This window comes from Phyllobates terribilis, unplaced genomic scaffold, assembly GCF_046119375.1.
Source record: "Phyllobates terribilis strain yellow unplaced genomic scaffold, ASM4611937v1 Scaffold_1__5_contigs__length_1240528914, whole genome shotgun sequence".
NCBI lineage: Eukaryota > Metazoa > Chordata > Amphibia > Anura > Dendrobatidae > Phyllobates > Phyllobates terribilis.
This window is the reverse complement of record NW_027362761.1, coordinates 537,635,867-537,650,242: the sequence shown is the minus strand read 5'-3', so window position 1 is coordinate 537,650,242 and position 14,376 is coordinate 537,635,867. Positions and strand designations below refer to the sequence as shown.

General features: G+C 47.0%; 1 protein-coding gene across 3 annotated transcripts in view; it reads right to left on the bottom strand.

Annotated features, from left to right (window-relative positions):
• LOC141268824 (von Willebrand factor A domain-containing protein 5A-like) overlaps window positions 1–14,376 on the bottom strand; it is a 110,666-nt gene that overhangs the window by 33,453 nt on the left and 62,837 nt on the right. For all 3 annotated transcript variants that reach the window (XM_073680353.1, XM_073680354.1, XM_073680355.1), the window contains one exon: window positions 1,087–1,113. In XM_073680353.1, the coding sequence (XP_073536454.1) occupies window positions 1,087–1,113 (27 nt within the window). The remainder of the gene's footprint in view (window positions 1–1,086; window positions 1,114–14,376) is intronic.

Sequence of the window (14,376 nt, the reverse complement as noted above, 5' to 3'; positions counted from 1 at the left end):
CTCGGTACATATAGGTTTTTTGGGGAAATGAATCTAACTAACATTTTTTCGGTTTCGCCTATAAGAGTCAATCAATGTTTTTTGTAGGACAACCTTTTTACTAAAGATGATTTTCAAGCTATGGCGCTCATGTTGTTTCAGTACTGGTCGGGTTTGTTACCGTTGATGATAGTTTTGGTTGATGATGATCTTGGATGAAGATGGCGGGAGATTATAGTAGTACTGGCTGGGGTTGTTATCGGTGATATGATGTTGGATGAGGATGGCGGGAGATTATGGTAGTACTGGCCGGGGTTGTTATCGGTCATGATGATGTTGGATGAGGATGGCAGGAGATTATAGTAATACTGGTCGGGTTTGTTACAGGTGATAATGGTTTTGGTCGATGATGATCTTGGATGAAGATGGCGGGAGATTATAGTAGTACTGGCTGGGGTTGTTATCGGTGATATGATGTTGGATGAGGATGGCGGGAGATTATGGTAGTACTGGCCGGGGTTGTTATCGGTGATGATGATGTTGGATGAGGATGGCGGGAGATAATAGTAGTACTGGCCGGGGTTGTTATCGGTGATGATGGTTTTGGTTGATGATGATCTTGGATGAGGATGGTGGGAGATTATGGTAGTACTGGCCGGGGTTGTTATCTGTGATGATGGTTTTGGTCGATGATGATGTTGGATGAGGATGGCAGGAGATTATGGTAGTACTGGCCGGGGTTGTTGTCGGTGATGATGGTTTTGGTTGATGATGATGTTGGATGAGGATGGCGCGAGATTATGGCAGTACTGGCTGGGGTTGTTATAGGTGATGATGGTTTTGGTTCATGATGATGTTGGATGAGGATGGCGGGAGATTATATTAGTACTGGCCGGGGTTGTTATCTGTGATGATGGTTTTGGTTGAAGATGATGTTGGATGAGGATGGCGGGAGATTATGGCAGTACTGGCCGGGGTTGTTATCGGTGATGATGGTTTTGCTTGATGACGATGTTGGATGTGGATGGTGGTGTGTTATGATGGCACCACTTGTAGGTGTCTCCGGTGATAAGTGTGAGGAGTCGTTGTCTTTAGGATAAAGCATACCTGATTGATCGACCACAGGACTTAACCCTGAAAGAAATAGAGACAATAAAGACAAGAATTGGAGACAAGAGTCCTGGATCTATATGATATTTAAAAAAAAACAAAAACCTAACAATGCAGACAGCCCTTTGCTCGTTAATGTCTGTATTTGCCACCCAGATCCGGCTCCTTGCTGCCGGAGTATGCTGTACAGTACAGACCAAAAGATTTTTCTGTATTTTCATGACTATGAAAATTGTACATTCACACTGAAGGCATCAAAACTATGAATTAACACATGTGGAATTATATACTTAACAAAAAAGTGTGAAGCAAATATGTCTTATATTCTAGGTTCTTCAAAGTAGCCACCTTTTGCTTTGATGACTGCTTTGCACACTCTTGGCATTCTCTTGATGAGCTTCAAGAGGTAGTCACCGGAAATGGTTTTCACTTCACAGGTGTGCCCTGTCAGGTTTAATAAGTGGTATTTCTTGCCTTATAAATGGGGTTGGGACCATCAGTTGTGTTGTGCAGAAGTCTGGTGGATACACAGCTGATAGTCCTACTGAATAGACTGTTAGAATTTGTATTATGGCAAGAAAAAAGCAGCTAACAGTCTATTCAGTAGGACTATCAGCTGTGTATCCACCAGACTGCTGCACAACACAACTGATGGTCCCAACCCCATTTATAAGGCAAGAAATACCACTTATTAAACCTGACAGGGCACACCTGTGAAGTGAAAACCATTTCCGGCGACTACCTCTTGAAGCTCATCAAGAGAATGCCAAGAGTGTGCAAAACAGTCATCAAAGCAAAAGGTGGTGTGAGGCAGTGACAGGGATCATATACGAGGGACGTTATATATCCCCCAGAATGTGTACAGAGACCTATTAAATCCATTGGAGTGCATTGCAGTCACAGACACAGCTGCGGCTGCAATGCAGGAATGAAGGTGAGCAATGACCTGGTCAGGCTATCTGGCTAAGGCAGATTAAGTAAAACCCGGCAGGGCCTTCATTTCTTGGAGGAGGTCACAGGAGGCAGTGGGGCGGCCTCCTCCCTCCAACCCGGGTTTTCCAGTGGCTCTTGCCACAGGTCCTTTAAAATCCCTGCACTAAGGATTAGTGTGGTTCTATGTTGGAACCTGCTAGGAGCATAGCAGGAAAGCTCAGCAGGATTGAGGGTGGCTGAACCCACGCCTGGGAAGCCTCTGCACCTGTCAGGCTCTGAGCAGCCCGGCGCGGCCTTTGCTCCCGGCAACCGTTGTTTATGGACTCACGTTAACCCGGCTGCAAACCGGAGGACTTTCTGTTTACCCGTGAGTTGCTGAATAAAAGCTGTTTATGTTAAACTTGTTTGGGTCACTGCCTCAGTTACTGCACGGTGTGAACACCGCCGCCCTACAGCTTGGTGGAGAATGCGGGCAATGTGACTGAGGCATACCCCACTGGCAGCTGCATGACCACAATCCGGCCTGCCACCTTTCAGTTCCACCCCGTGGACAAAATGGAGGAGCTGTTAAAGCATCTGGGACTCGCCATGCAACAGCAGCAAAAAACAAACGAACTGTTGCTGCAACAAATGGCTGCCCTGCGGGAGACACCGACGGCGCCAGCCCTGGAACGTCGAGAGGCCCGGGACAAGGTTCGCTCAGCGTTGAGGAAGATGGGACCGGAGGATGACGTGGAAGCCTTCCTGACCATCTATGAGTGCACAGCAGAGCGGGAAAACCTACCAGCCGGACAGTGGGCAGAAGTGGTGGCTCCATTTCTCGCCGGCGATGCCCAAAAGGCCTACTTCGACCTAAGTCGAGAGGACGCACAGGACTACCAGAGGCTCAAAGGTGAGATCCTTGCCCGGCTGGGGTCAATACATACGTGAGGGCTCAGCGTGTGTTTTCGTGGGCCTATGTGGAGACCCGACCCGCCCGGTCTCAGGCTTATGACCTCCTGCAGCTGGTAAAGAGGTGGCTCCAGCCTGAGACTTTGTCTCCAGCCCAGATGGTGGAGAGGGTGGTGGTTGAAAGGCTGGTGAGGACTCTGCCAGCCGCTATCCAACGTTGGTTGGGGCAAGGGGACCCCGGCACACTTGACCAGGTGGTCAGCCTGATCGAGCGTTACTCAGCCACTCAGGACTTTATCCGGGACTCTGCCCCCTCGCGGCTGTCACGCCGATCCCTGCCAACCCAGGAGTCGGGAAAGGGGTCGCGTCCCTCTGCTGGGGACAGTCTGCACCTTACCTGTGCTGTAGGGGAACATCGGAGTGAGAGTGGCGGGAGACCGATTCCTTCCCAAACTGTCATAAAACCTAACAGTACCTCCACCCTTAGGTGCTGGCGGTGTCAGGGGCCGGGACATGTGGTTGCTAATTGTCCCCTGGCTACGGAACCCATGGACTGTGGATATAGCCGCCGGGTCTCAATGTATGCCCAGACCGTCTGCACAGCGAGTGCCGACCCTCGGGACAGTGAACTCCAACTATGCCAGGTACTGGTTAATGGGTACCCCACGGAGGCCCTCCTTGACTCAGGGAGCCTCGTGACTCTGGTACATGGGTCGCTGGTGGCAGGAGACAACCCCAGTGGACGGCCAGTCGGGGTTGTGTGTATCCATGAGGACCTCCGAGAGTACCCAACTGCGGAGATAATTTTGTCCACGCCATGTGGAGACATAAAACATGTGGTGGGAGAGGTAAAAACTCTTCTCTATGGGACTGTGTTGGGGAGAGACTTTCCCCTGTTCTGGACTCTGTGGAAAAACAAAATCCACTCTCCCCCGGTAAAATGTATTACAGACGCTGTACCCGACGAACCTGCCGTAGGGGTGTCCAACCTAGGGACAGAGTGTGACCCCGATAGGTTTCCCTTAGAGGTGCTGGCAGGAGAAGTCGAGGAGACCCCATCGATCCCCGAGCTGGAAGTGTCCCGGGACACGTTTGAGACGGCTCAGCTACAGGATCCCACCTTGACTCAGGCGCGGGAAAGGGTGGTAGAGGTAAACGGCGTAGCCCAACAGCCCAATGCAGATACTGTATTTCAATGGTAGTCAACGGTGAGTTGCTCTATAGGATAGATAAGATCAGGGACGAGGTCGTGGAACAGTTGATAGTACCTCAGTCGTACCGTCGGGTGGTTCTAGATTTGGCACACACACACTTGCTGGGTGGACACTTAGGGGTAAAAAAAAAGCAAGAACGTATCTTGCAGTGGTTCTTTTGGCCTGGGGTTTACGCAGAGGTCAAAAGGTACTGCGAATCCTGCCCCGAATGTCAGTTGACCTCACCCACCGCAAGTAGCCCATTGGTATCCCCTGCCAGTGATAGAGGTACCTTTTGAACAGATTGCAATGGATTTGGTAGGGCCCATTGTAAAATCCGCCCGTGGCCACCAACATATACTGGTGATCGTTGACTATGCCACCCAGTACCCGGAGGCTATACCACTACGCCACACCTCGGCAAAACTGATTGCACGGGAGCTGTTTGCCATGTTCTGTCGCTTTGGACTACCTAAGGAGATCCTGACAGATCAAGGGACCCCTTTTATGTCCAAAGTGACAAGGGAACTGTGCAAATTGCTAAAAATTAAACAATTGCGCACCTCGGTGTACCACCCTCAAACCGACGGGCTAGTAGAACGGTTCAATAAAACCCTCAAAGTCCATGTTAAAAAAAGTTGGTTTCTAAGGACGGAAGGCATTGGGACATGTTGCGTCCGTGAGGTACCCCAGGCTTCCACAGGGTTCTCTCCCTTTGAGTTATTGTACGGCAGACACCCTAGGGGTCTGTTGGACGTAGCCAAAGAGACATGGGAACAAGAGCCAACTCCACATAGAAGTATAATTGAACACGTGGCTAGTATGCAGGACCGGATTGCGGCGGTCATGCCCATCGTGAAAGAACATCTGTTAGATGCCCAGGCAGCCCAAAGGCGCACATATAATAAAATAGACAGAGTCAGGTCTTTTAACAAGGGCGATCGGGTGTTAGTACTGGTACCCACAGCCGAGAGTAAGCTCATGGCCAAGTGGCAAGGGCCATATGAGATTCGAGAAAAAGTGGGGGAGGTAAATTACCGGGTGTATCAGCCCGGAAGGAGGAAACCTGAGCAGCTTTACCATGTAAACCTGCTAAAGCCTTGGAAAGATCGAGAGTGTTTAGTTACAGACGTCACCCCGGGCATATCACCAGAGATTTCTCTACCTTCAGCCAGGGAAGCGTCCGAGCAGGAGGTCAGGATAAGTGATGCCCTCACTAAACAACAGCGACGGGAGGCTCGCTCGCTGGTGCAGCACAATACCGACGTGTTCTCAGAGCTACCAGGTAGGACTACGGTTATCCAACATGACATTGTCACCGAACCTTGGGTAAGGGTGCGAATAAGACCGTACCGGGTACCCGAAGCCCGGAGGCAAGCCATCACGGCTGAGGTAAAACAAATGCTCCAGTTAGGCGTCATAGAGGAATCACGGAGTGAGTGGGCTAGCCCCATCGTACTGATTCCGAAACCAGACGGATCGTTACGCTTCTGTAACGATTTCCGGAAATTGAATGAAGTGTCAAAGTTTGACCTTTATCCAATGCCCAGGGTGGACGAGCTGATTGAGAGACTGGGGCAGGCCCAGTACTTTACCACGCTCGATCTCACCAAGGGTTACTGGCAGGTACCTCTCACAGATTCGGCGAAGGAAAAGACCGCCTTCATAACTCCGGAGGGTCTATACCACTATGTGGTCTTACTTTTCGGGTTACATGGGGCCCCGGCTACATTCCAGAGGTTGATGGACATAGTGCTCAAGCCTCATCAGGAGTACGCGTCCGCGTATCTAGATGATATTATATTCTTTAGCACCGACTGGCATACGCACTTATCACAGGTACAAGCGGTGCTGGATTCTCTCAGAGCCGCGGGGTTAACGGCAAACCCCAAAAAATGTGCGATAGGGCTAGAGGAAGCCCGATATTTGGGGTATGTGATAGGGCGAGGAGCTATCAAGCCCAAATCAATAAAGTTGAGGCAATAAAAAACTGGCCTAATCCGTCAAGTACAAAACAGGTGAGGGCGTTCCTTGGCATCCTTGTGTTATGATCTGCTACAAGCACTAAGGAAAGACAGGAGATCTGTCCCTACAATAGAACTAAGCTGGATCCCTATGCTGTAACGGGGAACCTGATCCTGCGATCAGACCTGCTAAAGTCCTCGGCTAGTCTGAACGAAGACCTATAGATGTGAGGAAGGGATCCCTACAAGAACTAGGGACTGGGAGAAAGATGGACACCTCCTAGCAGAAATTGTAGCAGTAAAAAGACAAACAAACAACATAGAACATAGAGGTCCGAAGACCTAGCAAAACTGACAGAGAAAGGTAACAAAGCACCAAGTTAGCTCAAGAGTAGAAATTACAATGAAGTCCAGCAAGGCCAGAAGGGCGGAGCAGGATTAAATAGGCAAAAAAGGTCATGTGATCAGCAAGATAGAAAAAAACTAACAGGAGAGTTCTAACAGTACCCCCTCTTCTAAGAGGATCCTCCGGATCCCCTAGGCCCGGGCTTATCAGGAAACCTCCTGTGAAACGCTCTGACAAGTCTGGAAGCAGAAACATCATCCGCCCTCACCCATGAGTTATCCTCAGGTCCGAAACCCTTCCAAGCGACGAGATACTGCAAACTCCCTCTATACCGTCTAGAATTTAGGATGCGGGAAATTTCATATTCCCCGTCCTCCACCACCGGAGGAACAGTGGCAGAAGCGACACCATCCGACACATCAGCTCTTTTCAACAGAGAAACATGAAACACCGGATTTATCTTCCAGGAGGTAGGAACCTCCAACTTAACAGCAGATTGGTTAACTATCTGAAGCACCTTAAAGGGCCCTACAAACTTGGGACTCAATTTTTTAGAAGGAATCCTCAATCGCAGATTCTTAGAGGACAACCAAACCATGTCACCAATAGCAAACAAAACCTCTTGCCGTTTCCTATCAAAGTACCTCTTAGATTTTTTGTTAGCCTCCTGAAGCTTACCACGCACATCCGTCCAAACTCTCTCCAAATCACCGGAAAAACTCTCCTCCTCAGGCACAGCCGACACCAATTTGGAGAATGACCCAAAAGACGGATGTCTCCCAGAACAACAAAAAAAAGGCGAACACCCAGCAGAAGAGGATGTATGGTTGTTAAGAGCAAATTCAGCAAGTGGCAGAAACTCAGACCACCCCTCTTGATTGTCTGCCACAAAACAACGCAAGAACTGCTCAACATCCTGGTTCTTTCTTTCTGTCTGGCCATTAGACTCAGGATGATATCCGGATGAAAACGACAAATGAACTCCCAACCTGTCACAAAAGACACGCCAAAAACGAGCCACGAACTGAGGTCCCCTATCAGAAACAATGTCAGTAGGAACGCCATGTAGTCTGACAATTTCCTTGACAAAGGCCTTAGCGAGTATCTTAGCGCAGGGCAGTTTGATGAAGGGAACCAAGTGACACATCTTGCTAAAACGGTCCACGACCACCCAGATGACCGTGAAACCCTCAGAGGGGGGAAGGTCAGTAATAAAGTCCATAGCCAGATGTGTCCAAGGTGCACTAGGAACCTCCAGAGGGCAAACAAACCCAGCAGCAGGAGCATGCGAAGACTTAGATCTAGCACACACAGTACATTGACGCACCCACTTAATGACTTCCTTCGGCCATCCAGGCCTCCAAAAACTGCGACCCACAAGTCTCTTGGTCTCAGAAATTCCTGGATGACCTGCCAACCGAGACTCATGACACTCAACAAACAAATCTCTCCTAAAGGTCCTAGGCACAACCTCCCATGGGGAGTGTTAGATGTGGCATTCTCCTGAGCTTTAAGAATCTCATCCTCCAAAACGGAGTCCAAAGCAGCAATCACAACACCTTCTTGTAAAATGCTCTCCTCTTCCTCCTCAACACCGACCATGGGAGAAAAGCTGCGAGATAAAGCATCAGCTTTAACATTCTTGGTACCCAGGATGTAAGTAACGGAAAAATTAAACCGCGAGAAAAAAAGTGCCCACCTAGCCTGACGGGCATTCAAGCACTTGGCAGCATCAAGATAAATCAGATTTTTATGATCAGTGAAAACCTGAATGGGAAATTCAGCACCTTCCAAGAGATGACGCCAATGTTCAAATGCGAGTTTAATGGCCAGCAATTCCCGATTACCAATATCGTAATTAAGTTCAGTCTCAGAAAATTTTTTTGAAAAAAAGGCACAGGGATGTACTCCATCCTTGTTTTCCTGAGACAACACCGCACCGACCCCCACAGAAGAAGCATCAACCTCAACCAAAAACGGCTTAGTCACATCAGGCTGCATAAGGATGGGAGCAGAGGTGAACCTCTCCTTTAAAAACACAAAAGCTTCAATGGCCTCAGAAGTCCACTGAAACGCATTAGCACCTTTCCTGGTGAGATCGATCAGTGGTTTGGCAATAATAGAAAAATGTTTAATGAATTTTCTGTAATAATTGGCGAAACCCAAAAACCTCTGTATAGATTTCAAACCAATAGGCCTAGGCCATTCCTGCACAGCTTGAACTTTAACCGGGTCCATCTCAAAACCTTCACTGGAGATAATGTAGCCCAAAAAACTAATCCTCTGTACAGCGAACTCACATTTCTCTAGCTTAGCAAAAAGCGAATTGTCAATTAATAACTGTAAAACCTCACGTACGCTCCGCCAATGAGACTCCAGATCAGGCGAATAAATCAGAATGTCATCCAAATACACAACCACATTTTTGCCGATCAAAGGTCTAAGGATGTCATTAATAAGATTCTGAAAAAATGCTGGAGCATTGGTAAGACCAAAAGGTATAACGAGATTCTCAAAATGACCCACGGGAGTGTTAAAAGCAGTCTTCCATTCATCACCCTCCTTCATGCGCAACAAATTGTATGCCCCCCGGAGATCAATTTTAGAGAACCACTTGGCCCCCACTAACTGGTTAAACAAATCAGGAATCAATGGCAGTGGGTAAGGATTATGTACAGTAATTTTATTAATCTCACGAAAGTCCAGACAAGGACGTAAACCGCCGTCCTTTTTTTTAACAAAAAAAAATCCAACAGCCACAGGAGACTTGGAAGGCCTAATGTGACCGGCGGCCAAGCTTGTCTGTATGTATTCCTCCAAAGCCTTTCTCTCAGGAATAGTAAGATTAAATAAACGACTTTTAGGAAGAGTCGCTCCAGGGACAAATTCAATGGTACAATCATAGTCTCTATGGGGAGGCAAAATCTGCGATTCTTTCTCAGAAAAAACTTTCCAAAAATCCTGAATAGGTACAGGTAATTCCCCTTTATCCACAGCAGCAATGCGCCCGTTACAACACTTGTCATAACACTTAGGGCTCCAGGACTTAATTTCATTGGTAGACCAATCCAGTACAGGATTGTGCAATTTTAACCAGGGTAACCCCAAAACTACTGGAGAAGGCAAATTATTTAATACTACCAAATCCAAATTCTCTTGGTGAATACCATTAATAGTGAGGGGAAATTCACAGACCTTGTGAGTAACACTCTTTAAGGGAGAGCCATCGACAGAAACCACGGCAATAGGGGATGACAAAGGTTTGAGTTTTAATTTAAGTTTTTCCAAGAATCCCCCATCAATCACATTCAGAGTATAACCACAATCCACAAATACCCGAAATTCAATTAATTCTTCCTGAGCAGCAGTAGTAGCAGAAAGAAATACACCCTTAGTATTTAAACAGGCTATACGGGCGTAACTGACCTTTTTTTTTTTTTTCTTTGTTCATACGAAGCACACAGTTCTTAATGAAATGGTCAGATCCACCGCAATAAAAGCACAAACCTTCAGAAAATCTGTGGTCTTTTTCCTGAGAGCGGGGTGACATCGCCCCAATCTCCATCGCCTCTCCAATGTCAGTACAGACCCTCTCAAGACTCGGAGCTGACATGGCAGAGGATTTACTCTCATTAACCCTTGCACGCAGTCTCCTGTCCACCCGTATAGCTAATTGCATTGCCTCCTGCAAGTTTCCAGGTGAAGGATAAGCAATCAGCAGATCCTTAACCCTTTCACCTAGCCCCGCAAGAAACAAACTTTTCAAAGCTGAATCGTTCCACCCCACCTGAGCAGACCACCGACGGAAGTGAGTACAATAATTTTCCACATTACCTGATCCCTGCCTCAAACGTCTTAATTCAGACTCAGCAGATGAGACACGATCAGGATCATCATACAACAAACCCAAAGCAGAAAAAAAACTATCCACTGATCTAAAGCACAGATCACTAGGTTGGAGAGAAAAGGCCCATCCCTGAGGTTCTTTGCACAAAAGTGACATTATGAACCCTATGCGCTGTGATTCATCACCAGAGGATCTGGGTCTTAAACGAAAATATAATAAACAAGCATTTTTAAAGGAAAAAAAATCTTGTTGTTCACCAAAAAATAAATCAGGCAAACGTACCTTTGGCTCTACAAAATGCGCTCCAGTACAGCTACTCACGTGTTGTTGGAGCTCGGCCACCTCCAGAGAGAGTCCCTGCAAGAATTGAGCCAAATACTGAACCGACACTATGATGGAAACTGGAGGTCTTTCCTTAGAGAAATTTTTGGGCTGGACTTACTGTTATGATCTGCTACAAGCACTAAGGAAAGACAGGAGATCTGTCCCTACAATAGAACTAAGCTGGATCCCTACGATGTAACGGGGAACCTGATCCTGCGATCAGACCCGCTAAAGTCCTCAGCTAGTCTGAACGAAGACCTATAGATGTGAGGAAGGGATCCCTACAAGAACTAGGGACTGGGAGAAAGATGGACACCTCCTAGCAGAAATTGTAGCAGTAAAAAGACAAACAAACAACATAGAACATAGAGGTCCGAAGACCTAGCAAAACTGACAGAGAAAGGTAACAGAGCACCAAGCTAGCTCAAGAGTAGAAATTACAATGAAGTCCAGCAAGACCAGAAGGGCGGAGCAGGATTAAATAGGCAAAAAAGGTCATGTGACCAGCAAGAAAGAAAAAACCTAACAGAAGAGTTCTAACACCTTGGGTATTACCGCCGGTTCATACCTAATTTTGCTGGGCGAACGGCGGCGCTGACCGATCTCTTGAAAGGAAAAAAATCGGTAATGGTTCGGTGGAACCCTCAGGCAGAAGAAACTTTTCAGTCCATGAAGTTGGCTCTGTGTGGACAGCCAGTCCTCATCAGCCCCAACTTCAAGGAAACCTTCATTGAACAGACAGATGCCTCGGAGGTAGGCCTAGGGGCGGTATTGTCACAAAAAGTGAATGGTGAAGAGCACCCGGTCACCTACTTGAGTAGAAAACTTGTCCCGGCAGAGAAAAACTATAGCGTGGTAGAGAAGGAGTGTTTGGCTATTAAGTGGGCCTTGGAATCACTACGTTATTATTTACTCGGGCGTCAGTTCCGCTTGGTGACGGACCACTCACCCTTGGTATGGATGAGGAATGCCAAGGAGAGGAATGCGCGAGTCACCAGGTGGTTCCTGTCACTGCAAAATTTCAATTTCTCTGTAGAACATCGCCCCGGGGAAGTTGCAAGCAAACGCGGATGCCCTGTCCCGGGCACCCTGTATTGTGGCAAATGTTCAACCCCACAAGTTTGAACAGAGGGGGGGGATATGTGAGGCAGTGACCGGGATCGTATACGAGGGACGTTATATATCCCCCAGAATGTGTACAGAGACCTATTAAATCCATTGGAGTGCATTGCAGTCACAGACACAGCTGCGGCTGCAATGCAGGAATGAAGGTGAGCAATGACGTGGTCAGACTACCTGGCTAAGGCAGATTAAGTAAAACCCGGCAGGGCCTTCATTTCTTGGAGGAGGTCACAGGGGGCAGTGGGGCGGCCTCCTCCCTCCAACCTGGGTTTTCCAGTGGCTCTTGCCACAGGTCCTTTAAAATCCCTGCACTAAGGATTAGTGTGGTTCTATGTTGGAACCTGCTAGGAGCATAGCAGGGAAGCTCAGCAGGATTGAGGGTGGCTGAACCGGCGCCTGGGAAGCCTCTGCACCTGTCAGGCTCTGAGCGGCCCGGCGCGGCCGTTGCCCCCGGCAACCGTTGTTTATGGACTCATGTTAACCCGGCTGCGAACCGGAGGACTTTCTGTTTACCCGTGAGTTGCTGAATAAAAGCTGTTTATGTTGAACTTGTTTGGGTCACTGCCTCAGTTACTGCACGGTGTGAACACCGCTGCCCTACAGTGGCTACTTTGAAGAACCTAGAATATAAGACATATTTTCAGTTGTTTCACACTTTTTGGTTAAGTATATAATTCCACATGTGTTAATTCATAGTTTTGATGCCTTCAGTGTGAATGTACAATTTTCATAGTCATGAAAATACAGAAAAATCTTTAACCCCTTAACCCCCGAGGGTGGTTTCCACGTTAATGACCAGGCCAATTTTTACAATTCTGACCACTGTCATTTTATGAGGTAATTACTCTGGAACGCTTCAACGGATCCCCCTGATTCTGAGATTGTTTTTTCGTGACATATTGTACTTCATGATTGTGGTAAAATTTCTTCGATATCACTTGCGTTTATTTGTGAAAAAAACGGAAATTTGGCGAAAATGTTGAAAATTTTGCAATTTTCAAACTTTGAATTTTTATGCCCTTAAATCAGAGAGATATGTCACACAAAATAGTTAATAAATAACATTTCCCACATGTCTACTTTACATCAGCACAATTTTGGAACCAAAATTTTTTTTTGTTAGGGAGCTAAAAGGGTTAAAAGTTGACCAGCGATTTCTAATTTTTCCAACAAAATTTACAAAACCATTTTTTTAGGGACCACATCACATTTGAAGTCACTTTGAGAGGTCTTTATGACAGAAAATACCCCAAAGTGACACCATTCTAAAAACTGCACCCCTCAAGGTGCTCAAAACCACATTCAAGAACTTTATTAACCCTTCAGGTGCTTCACAGGAATTTTTGGAATGTGGAAGAAAAAAATGAACATTTAACTTTTTTCACAAAAATGTTAATTTAGACCCAATTTTTTTTATTTTCACAGGGGTAACAAGAAAAAATGGACCCCAAAATTTGTTGTGCAATTTCCCCTGGGCACGCAGATACCCCATATGTGGGGAAAAAACACTGTTTGGGAGCACGGCAGGGCTCAGAAGGGAAGGAGCGCCATTTGACTTTTTGATTGTAAAATTTGCTTGAATAATTAGCGGACGCCATGTTTCGTTTGGAGAGCCCCTGATGTGCCTAACCATTGGAGCTCCCCCACAAGTGACCCCATTTTGGAAACTAGACCCCCCAAGGCACCTATCTAGATGCATAGTGAGCACTTGGAACCCCCAGGTGCTTAACAAATTGATTCGTAAAAATGAAAAAGTGTTTTTTTTTTTCACTTTTTCACTTTTACGAATCAATTTGTGAAGCACCTGGGGGTTCCAAGTGCTCACTATGCATCTAGATAGGTGCCTTGGGGGGTCTAGTTTCCAAAATGGGATCACTTGTGGGGGAGCTCCAATGTTTGGGCACACAGGGGCACTCCAAACGCAACATGGTGTCCGCTAACAATTTGAGCCGATTTTCCATTCAATTTGTTAGCGGACACCATGTCGCATTTGGAGAGCTCCTGATGTGCCTAAACAGTGGAGCTCCCCCACAAGTGACCCCATTTTGGAAACTATACCCCTCAAGGATTTTATTAAGGTGTATAGTGAACATTTTGAACCCAGAGGTACGACACAGAATTTGATAACATTAGGTCATCATATTGAATAAGTTGTCATTAGTCTTGAGCGCAAGTGCTCGCTACTTGAGTTTGCATCGGGTACTCAGGTATGCACCATGTACTGCGTGTGCTCGAGTGACATGCTCGAGTCCCTGCCCCGCATGTTTCACGGTTATTAGACACCCAAAAAAAACATGCGGGGATCGCTCGTGCATGGCAGGCAATCCCCGCAAAGTTTTTTTGGCCGCGAAGCATATGGGCGCGGAGACTCGAGCATGTCACTCAAATACCCACGATACTCAATGCATACCCGAGCACCCGATGCAAACTCAAGTAGCGAGCACTTGCGCTCAACACTAGTCGCCATATCGTCATCTTTTTTTCTTACTTTTGAAAAAAATCCCAACCCCATCACAACCCTAACCCCAAACCCAGCTCTAACCCTAGCCCTAACCCTAGCCCAACCCTAACCCGAGAGTTTTTTTTTTTTTACGCCGTTCCTCGTGCGGTATAAGTGATTAGACGACTTTATTCTTCGGGTAGGTGCGATTACAGTGATACCAGAAT